Genomic DNA, 16,382 nt, shown 5'->3' with positions numbered 1-16,382 from the left:
TGATAAGCCTAAAATTGTACAGCTATACAACACATGTAAATTTCGTTTGATATTTAAACAAAGTCTTGAACATACCACTGTCTAATAAGCTCAAAACTAAACCACATCAGCACTCTCACAATATAGGAGACAGTACAATGTATAGAACATTTCAGTCCTAACCTTACAAATGTAATTAATTACATGCAATATCACACTTCATTGTAAACAGATTATGTTGTTTTTCCCCCTTGCTTCCTGTAGAAAACCAGTTGGGAGAATTCCTACTTCTGACACTGCATGAATGTAATAATCTTCCAAGTTATCTGACGTTTGGAAAAGAGTAGTACAATATCATTCGTTATTACATATAGGCACTAGTTATGTGGTAGATAAAGAAAGCGTAATATCAAACACATGTACACAAAAGAAAAAACATTATATTTGGTGATTCAATGTACTTGGGATACATTAAAAATCACAGTGGACATTTCCTTCAGGGGTATGTAATAATAGAAAAACATTTTTTATTTGATGATGGCATGGTATTAGTTGGTAAATTCCTCCAAATAATGTCTGACTCTATAGTATCTTGTCTTTGAATTAATTAAGGTACAATGTCTCTCTACATAAAAGAAAACATCTTCTTACACAACATTCATTTTTCAAATTAAAGATCTTCATATTTACAATGAAGCGTGTTAGCCAAGAATCACTTAACAAATCACTGTGATTTTCTTTAATCCCTGAAGGAGTTGTCTTTCTTACAAGAGGAACATTGTAACTTAAAGACACTCTGAAAATATCTTCTGTGAAAACAATGAAATAGAGTTTAAATATCCATCTAAAATACAACAAAGGATTGTCAAACTTCATAGATTGTTGATTTAGATTATCTAATTTACTTGACGTTTCAATAACAAGAATTGTCAGTAGAAAGCATAGCTTGTCGGGAAGTGTGACTCTACTTGTCTTATCCCCTTTGATCAAAAAGGTTAAAGCTTTTGAAAAGTAGGTCAAAGTCCAAGGTCACTAGGTCAAAGGTTTTGATACCATATGAAAGGCCTGGTCACGAGGCATCTAGATTTAAATATAAATCCCTATCCCCCTTGGTTCAAAAGATAAAGCAAAGATTAAAGTTTTTGAAAAGTAGGTCAAAAGCCAAGATGAATAGTTCTGGTACTAAACGAAATGCTCTTATAATGAGGCATCTATATGTGAAATATCAAAGCTTAATCACTCTTGTTTCAAAAGATATAGCAAAGGTTCAAGTTTTTAAACAGTAGGTCAAAGTTCAAAGCGAAGGTCACAAGTCTCGATACCAAATGAAAGGCCTGGTCCTGAGGCATCAATATGTGAAATATCAAAGCCTTATCCCCTTGGTTCAAAAGATAGAGCCTAGGTAAAAAAAAAAATAGGTACAAGGTCAAGGTCACTAAGTAAAAAGTCTTCCAACCAAAATAAGCATCTCTTAATGAGGCATCTATATGTGAAATATCAAAGCCCTATCCCACATGGTCAAAAGAAATAGCCCAGGTTAAAGTTTTTGAAAAGTAGGTCTAAGTCCAAGGTCAAAAGTCTTGGTGCCAAATGAAAGGTCTCTCCATGATTCATCTATAAGTGAAATATCAAAACCCTATCCCCCACGATTCAAAAGATGTAATCCAGGTTAAAGTTTTTTCCTTAAAGTGTTACGCCGGCACTGGAGTAATGACAATTTAAGGCTCTCCGGACAGTCATCCCAGCGAGCTAATAAAGCTATCATTGATATGAGAATCAGTCTTGGTACTAAATGATTATAGGTATTTGGAGCAGAGGTATATAACATTCCATCATATGTTTTATATGTAGTACATAGAACTGTATATTTCATATAAATCTACCCTTAACCAAATATATGTGCAAGTAAACTTTGGATATGATAAAATAATTAAAAAAATAGCAAACATTGTTATTTCTAAAAAAAAAATTGATTCAATGTTACTCCATCACAGATAAAGCAAAATCATAAAAAAAAAAACCATATTGCACACTTTGTTTTTGCAAGAACACATTCTTTCAATAAATTAGTCAAATTTTTTTTTTTACAAAGACTCATGTTTTTTTTTAAATTGAAAATTTAACTAGAACAGATTTTCAATTACATCCCATGCAATCAATGAATTGAAGAAAAAAATTTAAATCGAAATGAAATAGCACTACTAAAAATATCAAATAGCTAGCATGAAATCAAAATTTCCTACTCTTATAACAAGATCACAAAGACAAAATACTGAGCTCAACTGCATACCCTCCACTTTATTATTTTATCTAGTGACATTTGCCATTGAAAGTCAGAATCAAGACCGGTGTCCAGTGTCAATATCTCAGATTTGGCTGGTAATTGACATACAGAAATAAAATGTCAACAAGTGTAAATTGTCATGACAACAACTGACAAGGAATGTGTTTAACAACTACATGTCGTAGTCAAAAGTAATACATCATGGCGAACAACATCTACACAGATCTGCAGAAAAGTTACTATGTCTACAGAATCTAAAAAACAACCGCACCATTATCAAAAAGTGCAAAAAAGTACCAAGCCCAGTAAGGGCAGTGAATAAAGATTAAAAGTGGTCATATAGGATTTGTATTTGGTAAAATGGACATAAATTAATTACTTTCTAGTTCTTAAAATGTATTTTCCCCCAAAAACTTGTTTTCAATTGTACCTCAGTCAAAATGACAATACATACTTCTATGACAGGCAATCACAAAGCAGATTCAATTTTTTACCTGAATTTCGTTCAAATCGTTGATATACTTAACAGCATTTTTCTTTCCGAGATATAAGAACATACATTGTTTTATTTACTGTTTCAATTCCATTTGATAAAGATACACATAAATTGTTAACAATAAAAATATCTAGACGCAATCTAAAATTTCATAGAGATTCAAAAATCTTTCAACTCTAGGCCATAAACAATCTAGGTTGGTGTCCATAACGGTCCTTCTCTTCAACATGACCTCTCAGAGGAACTCTTACAAAATGCACACTTGACCCAGCATCCAACCAATGTTGTCAAGGGAACACATTCAATTGGACCAATCAAAGTCAATTTAGGACTTTGTGTCTGCGTGATGACTGTGATCATCCTTGTTCATAGCCAGTTTCTTCATCTGCCTTATAACGGCTGTTGCATTGTATGCTTGCTGGAAAAGAGTAGAAAAACAACTTGACCATCATTTTTCTTCTATCGAGTCTCTCTAAACACCATTTTTAAAGTATTGAGGAAAACTTTCTGGGTTACCTTGTAAAGAAAAGCACATAATACACCAGTATATATAACTTCTAGGTCAGATAATATTGTGGTAATGTTAAAATCCCATAAGTTTTTACAGTACAAATTGCTAAGGCTATGAAATTAAGAAATTGGGAATGTTTACATTGTATATTGCAATAAATTGAAAACAAATACTGTATAAACTTTCAATGAAAATCCCCATCGTAATGAATGCGAGACCAAATCAGAAAATCAATATTTTACTAAAATATAAAACTGCTCTCTTCCCAATAGAAACCACAAACAAACTGACATTTCAATTTCAGCTTCAAGTTATAATCATACATATTGGTCCATAAAACTAGACATCTTTATTGTGAGGAAGTCTTCACCAAGATTTTCATACAATTTTCTATAATGAATGTTGGCATTGCAGCAAGGAAATAACGACGTGGTGCTGATCTAGCGAAAGCTCCGATTATCAGTTATATAACAGTTCTGCAATGATGTACTCCTCTAGGACATAGACTGGTCATTTAATCATCATAATAAAAGTACATTCACTTACTTTCCACTTGGTTTTTGCAAAATTTTTACGAATCTGTTCGCTGACAGAGGCATGGATATCTTTTTCTAGTGCAGTGTTGCCAGAAATCCTGTGAAGAAAAATTGGCATAGATAGTTTACAATATGATAAATATATAAATTCCAAATAAGTTTGCAAATCTCATATGATATGCTGCAATATGTTATTGTTCAAAATGTTGTATTTCGACAACAGGTTTTTATATGACTAATTGAAACCTAGCAATGAAATTAATTTCAAGGTTTGATTAGGAAATCAGTGCAGACGATTAATTCTATTTCTTACTTTTCTTTCAGTAGTTACAGAATATACTTAATAAATTTAACATGCTTCATGATAAGTATGCTGGCACAAAGTGTTGCATTTCATACCCTCACTAATTTTTAAAAATGAAGTTTATTTTCATGTCTATCAGCATTCCAAGTCATTAAGATACACATAGTATATTTAGCAAGTAGCTATGTCTTCATATGTGCATTATTTACAACTCTAGCGCATTCATGAGAAAATGGTTTATCATTACAATTTGTAAAGGTACCAAAGGCAAAAGAATGGAAATATCTAATATTTAATTTCACATTTACTATAAAGAGATGAATTATTTTATGATTTAAAGCATGACGATTCCAAGAAATATTCATCTTCAATATGTAAAAGCTAGAGGGTGTGGGTAGAACGATTAATACGGTTAGAAACTTATAATCAATACCTTCAATCAAAATCTACTGCATATATACAATTTCCCTGAACTATGTGGGGGAAATAAACACTACAGAAAAATTACTATGATGCCAATTAGATTTGAAATGCCTTTAACTCCCACCTTTATCAAAAGAACTTCCTTCATCAGAAAATCAGGTATATGGAACAATTTATTCTTTAAATGAAGTACTTTAAAATGTACTGAATGTATCGTTTCTGTAAATTGCGACTTACCATGGATAGGCTAATGACTGTTTACATGTAAATCTCTGCTTCGCATTCTTACACATTAAATGGCGGATGAAGTCCTTAGCTGGAAACAATAAAACACATTTACTCTACATTACACATTAGTGTACATGCCAATTAGATTCTGATTTATGAATCTCATCATCTGCATTTTCATATAAAAAACAAAAAAATCAAAAACACAACAAAAATCAAGTCTAGGTTTAGAGGGTAGTTCAATCAGAATTTTCAAAAAGATTATTCCATTGTAAAACTGAAAACATCTTGTACATCCTCATCCCGATGGCCATGACTGAATAAACGTGTATGTATCCTGTACAAAGAGAAGGCGTGATATTAGGTCTGATCTAGTGGTTCTTGCGGCGGAAGATTTTGAAATTAACACCACAATATAAAGATACAATGAGATTTTTTATAATACAGAAAAGCATGATACAAAGGAAGAGGAGAGAGTAGGTAGTTTTGTGCAAGGATAAAGTGACTTTTAGTGGAGTTAGAGTGAGAGAGAAAAGGGGGGGGGGGAGGGGGTCCTTAGGTTCCATTAGTAGAGCATTGGGGTCTAGCTGTTACTAGGGTATGCACACAAATAGTTCTGGCTTATCATTTTCTTACGCGATAGATTGATAGATTAATGTGCAATGATGAAAACAAATGTTTTATCTATGGCTAGTAAAGCTAGAGTAAAGACAGATCAACAGGAGGACAGGTTGATAGGTCGAGAGGTCGATGATGTGAAAAGTCAACAACCACTAGTAGGAAGGTAAATGTTTTATGGGTCATCAAGCTGATTGGTCAGTAGATTTGATGGTTGACAACGTTATACATGTACCCAGTAAATAGTACTCAGGCATACAGAATAAATGCTTGTGGAAATATGATATGATGAAAAAAAAAAAAGATTAATTTGCCGTATGTGCTATCTGATTAATATGCTACGCAGGTTATATATCAATAGGTATGCTTTGATAATTTGAATTTAAGTGTTAATCTTTAAAATTACTGATTTGATTTGTTTGTTTTCATTTAGGTGTCAACCTGTCCACTTCTGAAATACATATCTGATTCAATTGATTTCATGGAATTATAAATTTTGGTATTCATCTCTAAAGTTACTCAATTTGTTTTTACATTTTGAAATTTTCCTGTGGACCTGTAATTTGGGTGTCAACCTGTTGACTCTTTTTAATGATTTCTGTTGTTAACCTGTCAACCTTTGTTGTGATACATCATTTTACATTGTTTGGGTGACGATCGACTTGTGGATCTGTCAATCATTTTCAACATTATATGAACTATTTTTTCATTATGCATTTATTTCATGTGAAAAGGTACCTTGTAGGATTGTTATAAAAAGGGAACTCCATTTCTTACGCAACTTTAAAGATTGGTTAGAAGGAACCCCTAGCTGTGTATAAGATTATGATGCATGTATACTTATAAAAATGAACTAAAAACATTAAATACAGGAAATGGCCAAAAGCTGTATATTACACTGGTTTTCAAATTCATACAGCACTTGCTGGAATTGTTTAGTTTTCTCTTTCTATGAAGAATAACCCTCATTTGATGTGGTAGATGTATAATTTGATTATACACCATAAAAGTGTTGTATTTTTAACCAATTCATTATTCACCAATTCCCATAATAAATTCCTTGTTTTGTACTAAAAATTTGATGACCAATTACAGATTGGAATCATGATTTAATATTCCTGCGAGGCTGATCTTTATTGCAATTCCACATGAGGTGATAGATTGTCTCAGGAACTGACCTACATAGAGTACATCCAGGGTTTTCTACCATATTACTCCTAATAAGCAACACTGGTGCTCTGAGGATTAATAAAGGGGGGGCACCAATTAGATTCACATTTTTCAAACCATGATCATCCCAAAACAGATGTATAAGATGACGGTGTGTGTGTATATACACATCAATTAGCTAACTCATCCACACAATTTGTTAAAGATTTGATTCTCTTAACCACCCATTAGTATCAGATCATTTGCATTCCAAACACCCACAATGTACCAGGATTTTTTGAAATGGCATCATTGAAATTTATGATATAAACTGATTTATTTAGATGAATGACCTAAAATAATATGCTTTATAAACAGGTAGACCCTGTTGATGGCCCTGTTGCAGCAAACTTGCTGAGCTCTCCAAATGGCTAAAAAGTTAGCATCCTTTTGAGCGGCGTTTACCAAAACATGGAAAGCCTTTCTGTATATCTTTCTGACCATTTTTCTTCCCTCTCTGTACACTGTTAGGTATATATTTGTTTATTTCAGTACAGTAATTGCCTTGAATTGAAGGAAATCAGTCTTGTACATTTGTGGGGACTTTGACCTGCTGCCAACTAGCTTATAGATGTAGTTATTGATGTAGTTTACATGGAGTGTTTATTAGTTATCTATTCTGTATGTTCTCATTCAACTTACTTGTGTATTGTATTGTATACTGGGGGTGGGGTATTATTCACAGACAGAAATATATGATACATTGGTATCTTACAGTGTGATTTCAACAATATGAACTGTTTTCCCTGACAATCTCACATGTGGTGAACTGCCTGATATTTGTTCAAACAATAGATTTTAATACTTATCTGTAATTGTCTTTTACTGACAAATTGTTTTAGTGGCAATTTTCTGATTCTGATAAATGATTATGACTTTTAACTATATATAATCAAAGTTATTCACTTTGATCAATAAACAATCTGTGGTTGGTGTTAAGTGTATTAGGGAGGAATGTGGAGGCTTAAATTTCTAATTCATTTCAATGTCAGAATAATAGAACAGTGGCACATGATACAATTTTTTTCAGAATGTAATGCATAACCCTTAATATATATGACATCTTTCCAAAACTATTTAGACTTGGAAGGGAACGTGACTCGATTTTCATTCAAATGCAACTGTTTTTTAATTTGCATTTTGATTGGCTAATACATGGAGGTTTTAGGCAGTTCAGTGAGCACTATTGAAATGGAAAGCTTTCGATTGTGACGTCATACAATGACGCAAAAACGTAACATCAAGCTTGAATTAAAATTTCCAAACATAAAACCGAAACACCAAAACTTAAACGATACAAGATTTAAACATCAAGCAAACTGCGAAATTGCATTAAAATGGAAATGGCTATCTTCTCATTTGTTATTTGCGACCAATAATGCTGTTTTAATGGACGCAAACATCCCGTTTTACTGGATCTAAAAACTCATTAAATCAGCATTAATGGTCACAAATAGCAAATGTGAGGATAGTTATTCCTTAATTCAATGAACTTGAGTTTTCTTTACTCATAGATGTTTTAATTGTGACAAGTTTTCCATGAAATTAACGTGAAAGATTAATGACAGAAATACATACAAATAAGAGATCAAATATTATACATGTAGCATAAAATGTTAGTATTTCTTGTTCTTCTCTACTTTCAAAGTGATCCAAGTGAATTGTCAACTGTATGTTCTTGTTTAAGACATGGTTCTACAGAGAGATAGAAAAAGCGGAAGGGGAGTATGGGGGTCCTCCCCCAGCGGGGTATCTAGGGGCAGTGCCTCTAGATCAGGGGGTTCAGGGGGCCAAAGTCCCTTTGGCCCCCTAAAGAAAATGGATATTTTGACTTCTGCAAGAAGCTTTTCAGAAAATGAATTATGTGAACCAATTTTGAAGTTTTTAAGCTTGATAAAAATGCCAATAATAGTAAGTACTGGTTCCCTAACCTAGTCTTTGGCAAAGGTCCTTTGCAAATTTCCAACACTTGACTAAAAGGTTCTTCAAAAGCAGGACCTTGGCAATGGCATTATTAACATTACTGTTGTCCCGTTGTATTACTTTTACGGACATTTTTGTATTTATAGGCCCACATGTTTACAATCACTGTTCATTCTGCTGATTTGGGCGATATCGTAATTATTCAACCAATCAACGAGAAGAATACAATGAGGAAATCTGCTATGTAAAATTCAAAGTCAAAACCAGATATTCCCGGAAAATAAGATTCGTAAACGGTGAAATTATTGAGCAACCTAGAGAATCGTTATACAGAGAACAGATTTTTCCAGTTCGGAAAGCGGAATGCTGCTTTAAAGCGGAGAAAAATCATGTCTGTTGTTTAAAAATCACACAACATTAAAAATGCCATGATCAATTTTTTTTTTTTATATTTAATATTTCCCCACCTGACTCTGATATGTCATCCCAATAGGGTGAATCAAATTCGTACTCGGCTCGGAGAATCTGTTGGAACAATGCTGCATCGTTTTCATCATAAAACGGAGGGTAACCACATAATCTGAAGGATAAAAAATGAAAACTTTACTAATCAACTTCAATCTTCAATATCTCTCCATGAAAATCTATTCACAGCATAACTAAACATGCATTTCTATGTAACCATGACAAAGTCAATATCTAATATTTCATCTACAGAGGTAGCTGCAGAACTGTAGCTTTCTGGGAAAATATTGGGACAGCTAGATCAAAGATCTTACACTTTAGTGGAAAAAGAAAAACGACAAGCGACTGTTATAATCCACATGATAATATTACATTTTAGTGAAATTTTTTTAAATAGTTTTAATGTACACTTTCATTTGTGGTTGGTGGGTGTATGTTGTTTAATGTCCCACTTGAGAATATGGAGACATCACCATTGCTGGTGAAGGGCTGCAAAATTTAAGCCTATGCTCAGCGCTTATATGGCCTTCAAGCAGGGAGGGATCTTTATCATGTCACACCTGCTGTGACACTGGATCTCAGTTTTTGCAGTCTCATCCAAAGAACCGCTCCATTTAGTCGCCTTTTACGACAAGCAAGGGGTACTGAGAACGTATTCAAACCAATGCAAACTACAATTGACATTCTTAAACATGCAGTCATGGTCACGAAAGTGCTTAATGGAACATTGGTTTTTTAAGCCATGGTTCAACAAGACTTTGTTATTATTTCATTTATTTATGTATTATTAATTTTTTTCCCCTGTTTTTTTTTTCTTCTTTAAATTTCTTAAACCTAGAAAATCAACATAGACAATATGGTCTATTTCAATTACAATTGGCATAGACCAGTGCCATTTGACTTAGACTTGGTCTATCAGTTTATGGTTATTTTCAAACACTAATATCCTGCGAAATTCAGTTAAGATAGCTCCATCTTCATGTAACTTGTCATTTTGCTATTCTTTGGTTGCATGCACACAATACTTACATGTGACTAAAGTTTTTTCCAAAGTAGGGTTTGAACACTGTACATGTGTGTGTATGTAATATTCGATACTTTACAATATTATGATAACAATGGAATACATATACATGTGCTTTCAGAGCTAGGTTCTTCTTTACAATCTACAGAAATCCATGGACCTATTTCATGGAAGATCTATCACCTAAAATCAAAATTACCACGAAAAGCTTGAAAGCCACAAGCCAGTCATTAATTACATTTACAATCTTCAGGACCATGAGCAATAAGCTAGCTTCAAGTATGGCAATATAAGGTACTTCAAGTTTATAGGACATTTAGATTACAGGAAGTTGGGAGTGAAGAGGTGAGAGTATTGTCCAGGCCTGGAGAGATTAACACGTTGATGAAATCATTCACACAAATGACTTTGGTTGTCATTTTGGATTTCCCAAAACTCAAAAGTAACAGTAATTGCTTGGGACCAATCTCTACCAGAACTTTATAATGGATTGTCACGATTTTGGTGACTCTATGAATATGCAGCTAACTGGTCTGTATAAGGTCCTAACATAATCTCTACAGCCATTTTGGATCCTGATTAATATTGCCTGTTCCCTATTCTACTTCACCAAAATGGCTAAATACAAGGCCACTTAAGACAGCTAGACAGTTATAGATAAAGAACGCAGTTTGATGAAAATGCTCATTGGAGTCTTAATTTGGCTCAAAGTTGGCTACAGAACTGTAGCTCTCTGAAAAATTATTTTGACAAAATATTTTTTCAGAGAGCTACAGTTCTGTTGCTAGCTTAAAGTGAGACCCCAAAAAATCCCTATAAAATGTTTAAACTTAGACTAGTATGTTGATTAGATAACATGAGTGGAATATATACCTTACAGCATGAAACATTTTTATTTACATCACACATATATTTTTCTCATTTAATGGTACAATAAATATTTACTCCCCTATCATCTATAGGGTTAGTATCCTAACATTGTCTTTGCACTTATTTTTGAGAATTTAAAAATCTGGCACAAAAGGAACTGATGTATTATTTGGCATAAATCAGCACATCTGTCATATAGTAGTGTACAATACTGGATTAAACCAGCTCATATCATATCTCAGCACAACCATGCACACTACAATAAGTTCTAAATGAGATTAATATCCACTATAACTTGTACACATCCAGGATATAGGTTTCCATTAAAAGACAGTTATTCTGTTGCTTGCCTTTGCTAAATTCAGCTATGAAGTACTAATCTTGGCTATATAATATTTACATGTACAACACTGATTGTTGATTATAATTCTTTGCTAGTTAAATATTCATATATCCTCATTTATATCGGAACTCATGCTTACATCACTATAGGGGAAAGAGAGTACCAATTCATTCCCCCATAGACCTCAATACAGACCTTGGGCCCTCTCATTAATTAACGTACTATATTGATTTTAGACAAATGCCTCCCAACATTTGAAAGTTCATCCCAAGTGCTAGCTTATAAAAAGCCACAAAAAATATAATTACATGGATCCGTTGCTTTCATTTTTTCAAAAGTTAACATACATCAATCTGCAGTGAATTACACCCTTCATTTCAAACATACTCCTAACACAGTAATTCCTTACTCATATCTTAATTTTGTGTGATAATTTCTTATCCCAACAATTAATTAAAACTCTAATATTTTTTTTCAATTTCAAATAATTTCACTTTAGACGTTTATACTTCTGCTCAATCTTGAGTAAACAGCCTCTGGATTTCACATCTGAGGGTCACCATGGCATTTAATTTGGTACTCTCATTCCACAAAGTTATTCAGAGCATAACATGCTATAGCATTTGTTTATTTTACATAATATAAAAAAAAAAGAAGAATAAATTAAATGTCTAGGGTGTTTGTGATGGTATGCATGTGTCGGTAAATAATCTAGACATATAAATTTAATTAAAACCTAATCTTTTCAGTTTATTACTGTATACTTTGCACATTTAGTTATCTCCCTTGTTCACCACCTTTACATCTATAACAGCGAACTACATACTGTCCCAGGGTGGGGCAACCCATAAACTTGCACGAAAACCTAATAATTAACTATTTGATAGAAAAGAAGGAAATCTTGGCTTACTCACTGATTGACCTTTAGCTGACCCCACAAAAGGAGTACTAACTTGTGGTGAAGTGTTGATACGTGTATTACATATAATTACAACATATCCTTGTACACCTGAGAATAATTGTCTTACAAGCCAATCTCCTATAAAGTATGATGTTCATCCGATTGACCACATCACTATGGGATTTCTAATCCTGTGTTCATTGTAAGAATAAGAAATGACAAAGACCAATATCTTACAAGAATAGTTGCAGATTTCAATATGTCATTCTATATTTCTTCAGTATGATTCAAGGTTTACATACATTTTGCTTTTCTTTTATTATCTTAAACCAAATTAGTATGTGACATGGAAGCACCCCACTACGACATATGATGAAAGTGCATAAAAATATCAACAGATAGGTTATATACATATGTACTAAATACATGCGCTGTTTTATGAAGCAATACATTGCTTTACAATTGTTTGAAATACACCAATATAAAATCTGAGGAATGGAAAATTGGGCAATTTTATCTCCAAGAAATATGCTCTCATGATTTTGAATTGTGCCGCATTGTTGGTGGTTTATCATATGAGATGTTGAATTGTTTTCAGCACCTTCGAAATGGGGCCAAATTAAATTTTATTATAACTTTGCAGAAATTCGCTGTAGATAAAGTTGTAGCAATTTGTTGTCTATTGAATTAACAAAAAAAACAACTTATGTTTGTAAAGCATTATATACCCTTGATGGCAACAAAGAAACACACAAAGGTCAAGGTCAAGAACTTTGGTAACATATGAATGGTCTTGTCACAAGGAATGCACATATGAAAAATGAGAGCCTTATTACTCATTATACAAAAGTCATGAGCAAGATTAAAGTATTGGTTAAAGCTTTGAAATTTTCATCAAACTCCAAGTCAAGGTCACAAGGATAACAATCATAGTATCAAATGAAAGGTCTTATGTCATAAGGAATCTATATACAGTGGAGCCTCGTTAATCCGGACACTTTGGTTCCCAGCAAAATCGTCCGGATAACTGAAGCGTCCGGATAATTGAATCGCATATTTTCTAGCTTTGCATAAGTAACCAATATGTGCCTACTTTATTGATGCATAGTGAATTAAACACATTCTATCATTGGATTTAACCATTTGCATTAGTAAATAAATTATGATAATGTTAACATTTACATGTATTTCAAAGCACTAAAATTGTAAGTGTTCAGTGTATTTGCCTGTGCTTACATTGTACATACATATGATCCCTACAAATAAATATACAAAACTGTGTACCGCATGCACTAAAACAAATAATGAAGCACTTTATGTAACTATAAGTAAATAAATCATTAGTAACTAACATAATCATTTACACTTCAAACATTTCATCACACTTTTACTTCTTAAAGAGGCCGGTAATTTCCATCTGTCACAATTCACGGGTTTGGCAGTCTGTTAAAACAATCTTCATTGTCCAAACTTGATATAAGAATTTCGTGATTATCATGTCAGTTGACAATATTCTTTAACCAAAATTCAATCTGCCAGAGTTTATATTTCTTATTCTATAATTATCCAAGACAATATCGGGAGAACAAATTCATTTAAGCTCGTAATATCAAGACCTACTACTGCTTTGATCTAGTCACACGCACCTAATATTTTCATGATGCGATAATAACGGAACAAAACTTGGGTGAAACTAATATTACAGTTACATACAGAATTTAATTGTCATTTTCCTTAAAATGGTAATTTTCTCACTTCTACCCAGAGTTTAAAAATTCGAAAGCAATAAAGCTCTACAACATCGTAACAAGAATCAATCGTACACAGGTACATTCTACATGCGCGACATTCTAAACATTAAAAACTTACTACATATACATGTGCATGAACATACATATATATTTCACGCCAATCAAAAGTATAAAATCCAGAATCTAGAAGTATAATCTACACTCTTTAGATTTGAATAAGCCGATATCAATTTATGAATCAGTACAACTGATATGTGTAGCAGTTAAAAAAATATCATTACGGCATGATGTTTAATTTATTAATACTATTAGGGTATTGATCAAGACTATAAAATAATATGCTACAGATTTATTTACAAAATTCAACACTACACGCAATAAAGATCTTATGTGCGAAAATTGGCAACACAATGTCTCGATCGGCACGTGCTATCTAACGGACTTATCATCACACACCACCTAATTGGAGGGAGGTGTTGACAGGGTACAGGTAATCGCTTCAATTAGACAGTGTGGCTTGTTTTCTTTATAATTTACGCCTTGCTAAAATTTTTCGACACAGACCTTCTCTAAACAAAATTACCGTCCGGATTAACGGTACAATTTTCAATGCATTATAACGCTTTGTAGTAAAAAGTGACCGTCCGGATCCGGAATGCGAATTTCTGGATTAATGATGTAAAATATTGTATAAAAATTCTGTTCCCTAGAAAAATCGTCCGGAAGGTGAAGCATCCGGATTAATGACGTCCGGATTACCGAGGCTCCACTGTATATATATTATGAAAGCACTGACAATATGATAACCTTTCAGAAGATATTGCCTAGGTTATCTTTTCTTAAAAGTCAAACTCCAAGGTCACATGGTCAAAAACTTTGGTACCAAAAGAAAGGTAAGTCTATTTACAAGGATTGCACATATAAAATAAGAGAACCCTCTCACTCACCATTAAAAATTTACAAACAAGGTTAAATATGAGACCCCTATCACTCATCATTAAAAATTTACAAAGTTTTTGACAGACAGGACAAAAACAATACCCCCCCCCCTCCTTATTCAGTATGGGGGTATCAAAAGCATGAAATTGTATGTATCCATCTTCTAGTAACAAAGTAATGAAAATAGATTAATAGATCATGCGTATTAAAGTAGTTTAATTGGCAAATGTAAATCTACTTGAATATATGTTGATTTAAAGTATGCATACAAGGTATATAACCAGCCCAAATGGAAAATGCCCTGCTCACTTTTTCTTCCTCACTTGTCCTCTATTTTTATTGATATCTTTTCCCCCCATTTATTCCTCTATTTTTATTATCATTTTTTACAAGTGGAGTATATACATGATGAAATTGTTATCCATGGCAGCCTGCATCCTCCCAAAAGACAATGCAACATTTACGGGAATTTTACCCAAACAAGAGGCCCATGGGCCACATCGCTCACCTGAGTCACCTTGGTCCATATCTGAAGATTTTCCATATATATTTGCATGTAAAACCTTAGTCCCTATTATGGCCCAAACTACCCTTTGCAAACTTGAACCTACACTATGTCAGAAAGCTTTCATGTAAATGTCAACTTCTTTGGCCCAATGGTTCTTGAGAAGAAGATTTTTAAAGCTTTCTCCTATATTTGTATGTAAAACTTTTACCCCCCCCCCCCCCCCCCCACTTGTGGCCCCATCCTACCCCCCGGGGGGCCATGATTTGAACAAACTTGAATCTGCACTATGTCAGAAAGTTTTCTTGTAAATCTCAGCTTTTCTGAGTCAGTGGTTATTGAGAAAAAGATTTTAACTATATATTTGTATGTAAAACTTTGATCCCCTATTGTGGCCCCATCCAACCCCCGGATACCATGATTTGAACAAACTTGAATCTGCAATATGTCAGGAAGCTTTCATGTAAATCTCAGCTTTTCTGGCTTAGTGGTTCTTGAGAAGAGGATTTTTAAAGTTTTTCCCTATATATTTGTATGTAAAACTTTGATCCCCCCTTGTGGCCCCATCCTACCACCGGGGCCCATGATTTGAACAAACTTGAATCTGCAATATGTCAGGAAGCTTTCAGGTAAATTTCAGCTCTTCTGGCCCAGTGGTTCTTGAGAAGAAGATTTTTAAATGACCCCACCCTATTTTTGCATTTTTGTGATTATCTCCCCTTTGAAAGGGACATGGCCCTTCATTTGAACAAACTTGAGAGCCCTTCACCCAAGGATGCTTTTGGCCATGTTTGGTTGAAATTGGCCCAGTGGTTCTGGAGAAGTCGAAAATGTGAAAAGTTTAACAGACAGACGGACAGACAGACAGACCACGGACAAAAAACGATCAGAAAAGCTCACTTGAGCTTTCAGCTCAGGTGAGCTAAAAATAATGACGAGATTTTCGGGAAACCTTGTTATATGTCAGTCTGTGGAGACATTTACATCACGTAGCACACTCAGTTTGCAGTTGTCTAATTTGTGCCAGTGGATTTTCATCATCATTGGAAATCATAATTAACTTACATCTGCCA

The 16,382-nt window shown here is 33.6% G+C and overlaps 1 protein-coding gene across 1 annotated transcript in view; it reads right to left on the bottom strand.

Annotated features, from left to right (window-relative positions):
• Positions 1 to 16,382, bottom strand: part of LOC125653449 (calcium/calmodulin-dependent protein kinase type 1-like) — a 56,562-nt gene that overhangs the window by 554 nt on the left and 39,626 nt on the right. Inside the window, exons 7-10 of the mRNA XM_056144577.1 lie at positions 8,979 to 9,091; positions 4,771 to 4,849; positions 3,817 to 3,904; positions 1 to 3,177 (exon numbers count right to left, since the gene is read on the bottom strand). The exon at positions 1 to 3,177 is cut by the window's left edge and continues 554 nt beyond it. Coding sequence (XP_056000552.1) covers positions 3,085 to 3,177; positions 3,817 to 3,904; positions 4,771 to 4,849; positions 8,979 to 9,091 — 373 coding nt within the window. The 3' untranslated portion in view covers positions 1 to 3,084. The remainder of the gene's footprint in view (positions 3,178 to 3,816; positions 3,905 to 4,770; positions 4,850 to 8,978; positions 9,092 to 16,382) is intronic.

Source organism: Ostrea edulis, chromosome 7 (genome assembly GCF_947568905.1).
Source record: "Ostrea edulis chromosome 7, xbOstEdul1.1, whole genome shotgun sequence".
Classification (NCBI taxonomy): domain Eukaryota; kingdom Metazoa; phylum Mollusca; class Bivalvia; order Ostreida; family Ostreidae; genus Ostrea; species Ostrea edulis.
The sequence above is the reverse complement of the archived record's forward strand: the minus strand, read 5'-3'. Positions and strand labels throughout refer to the sequence as shown.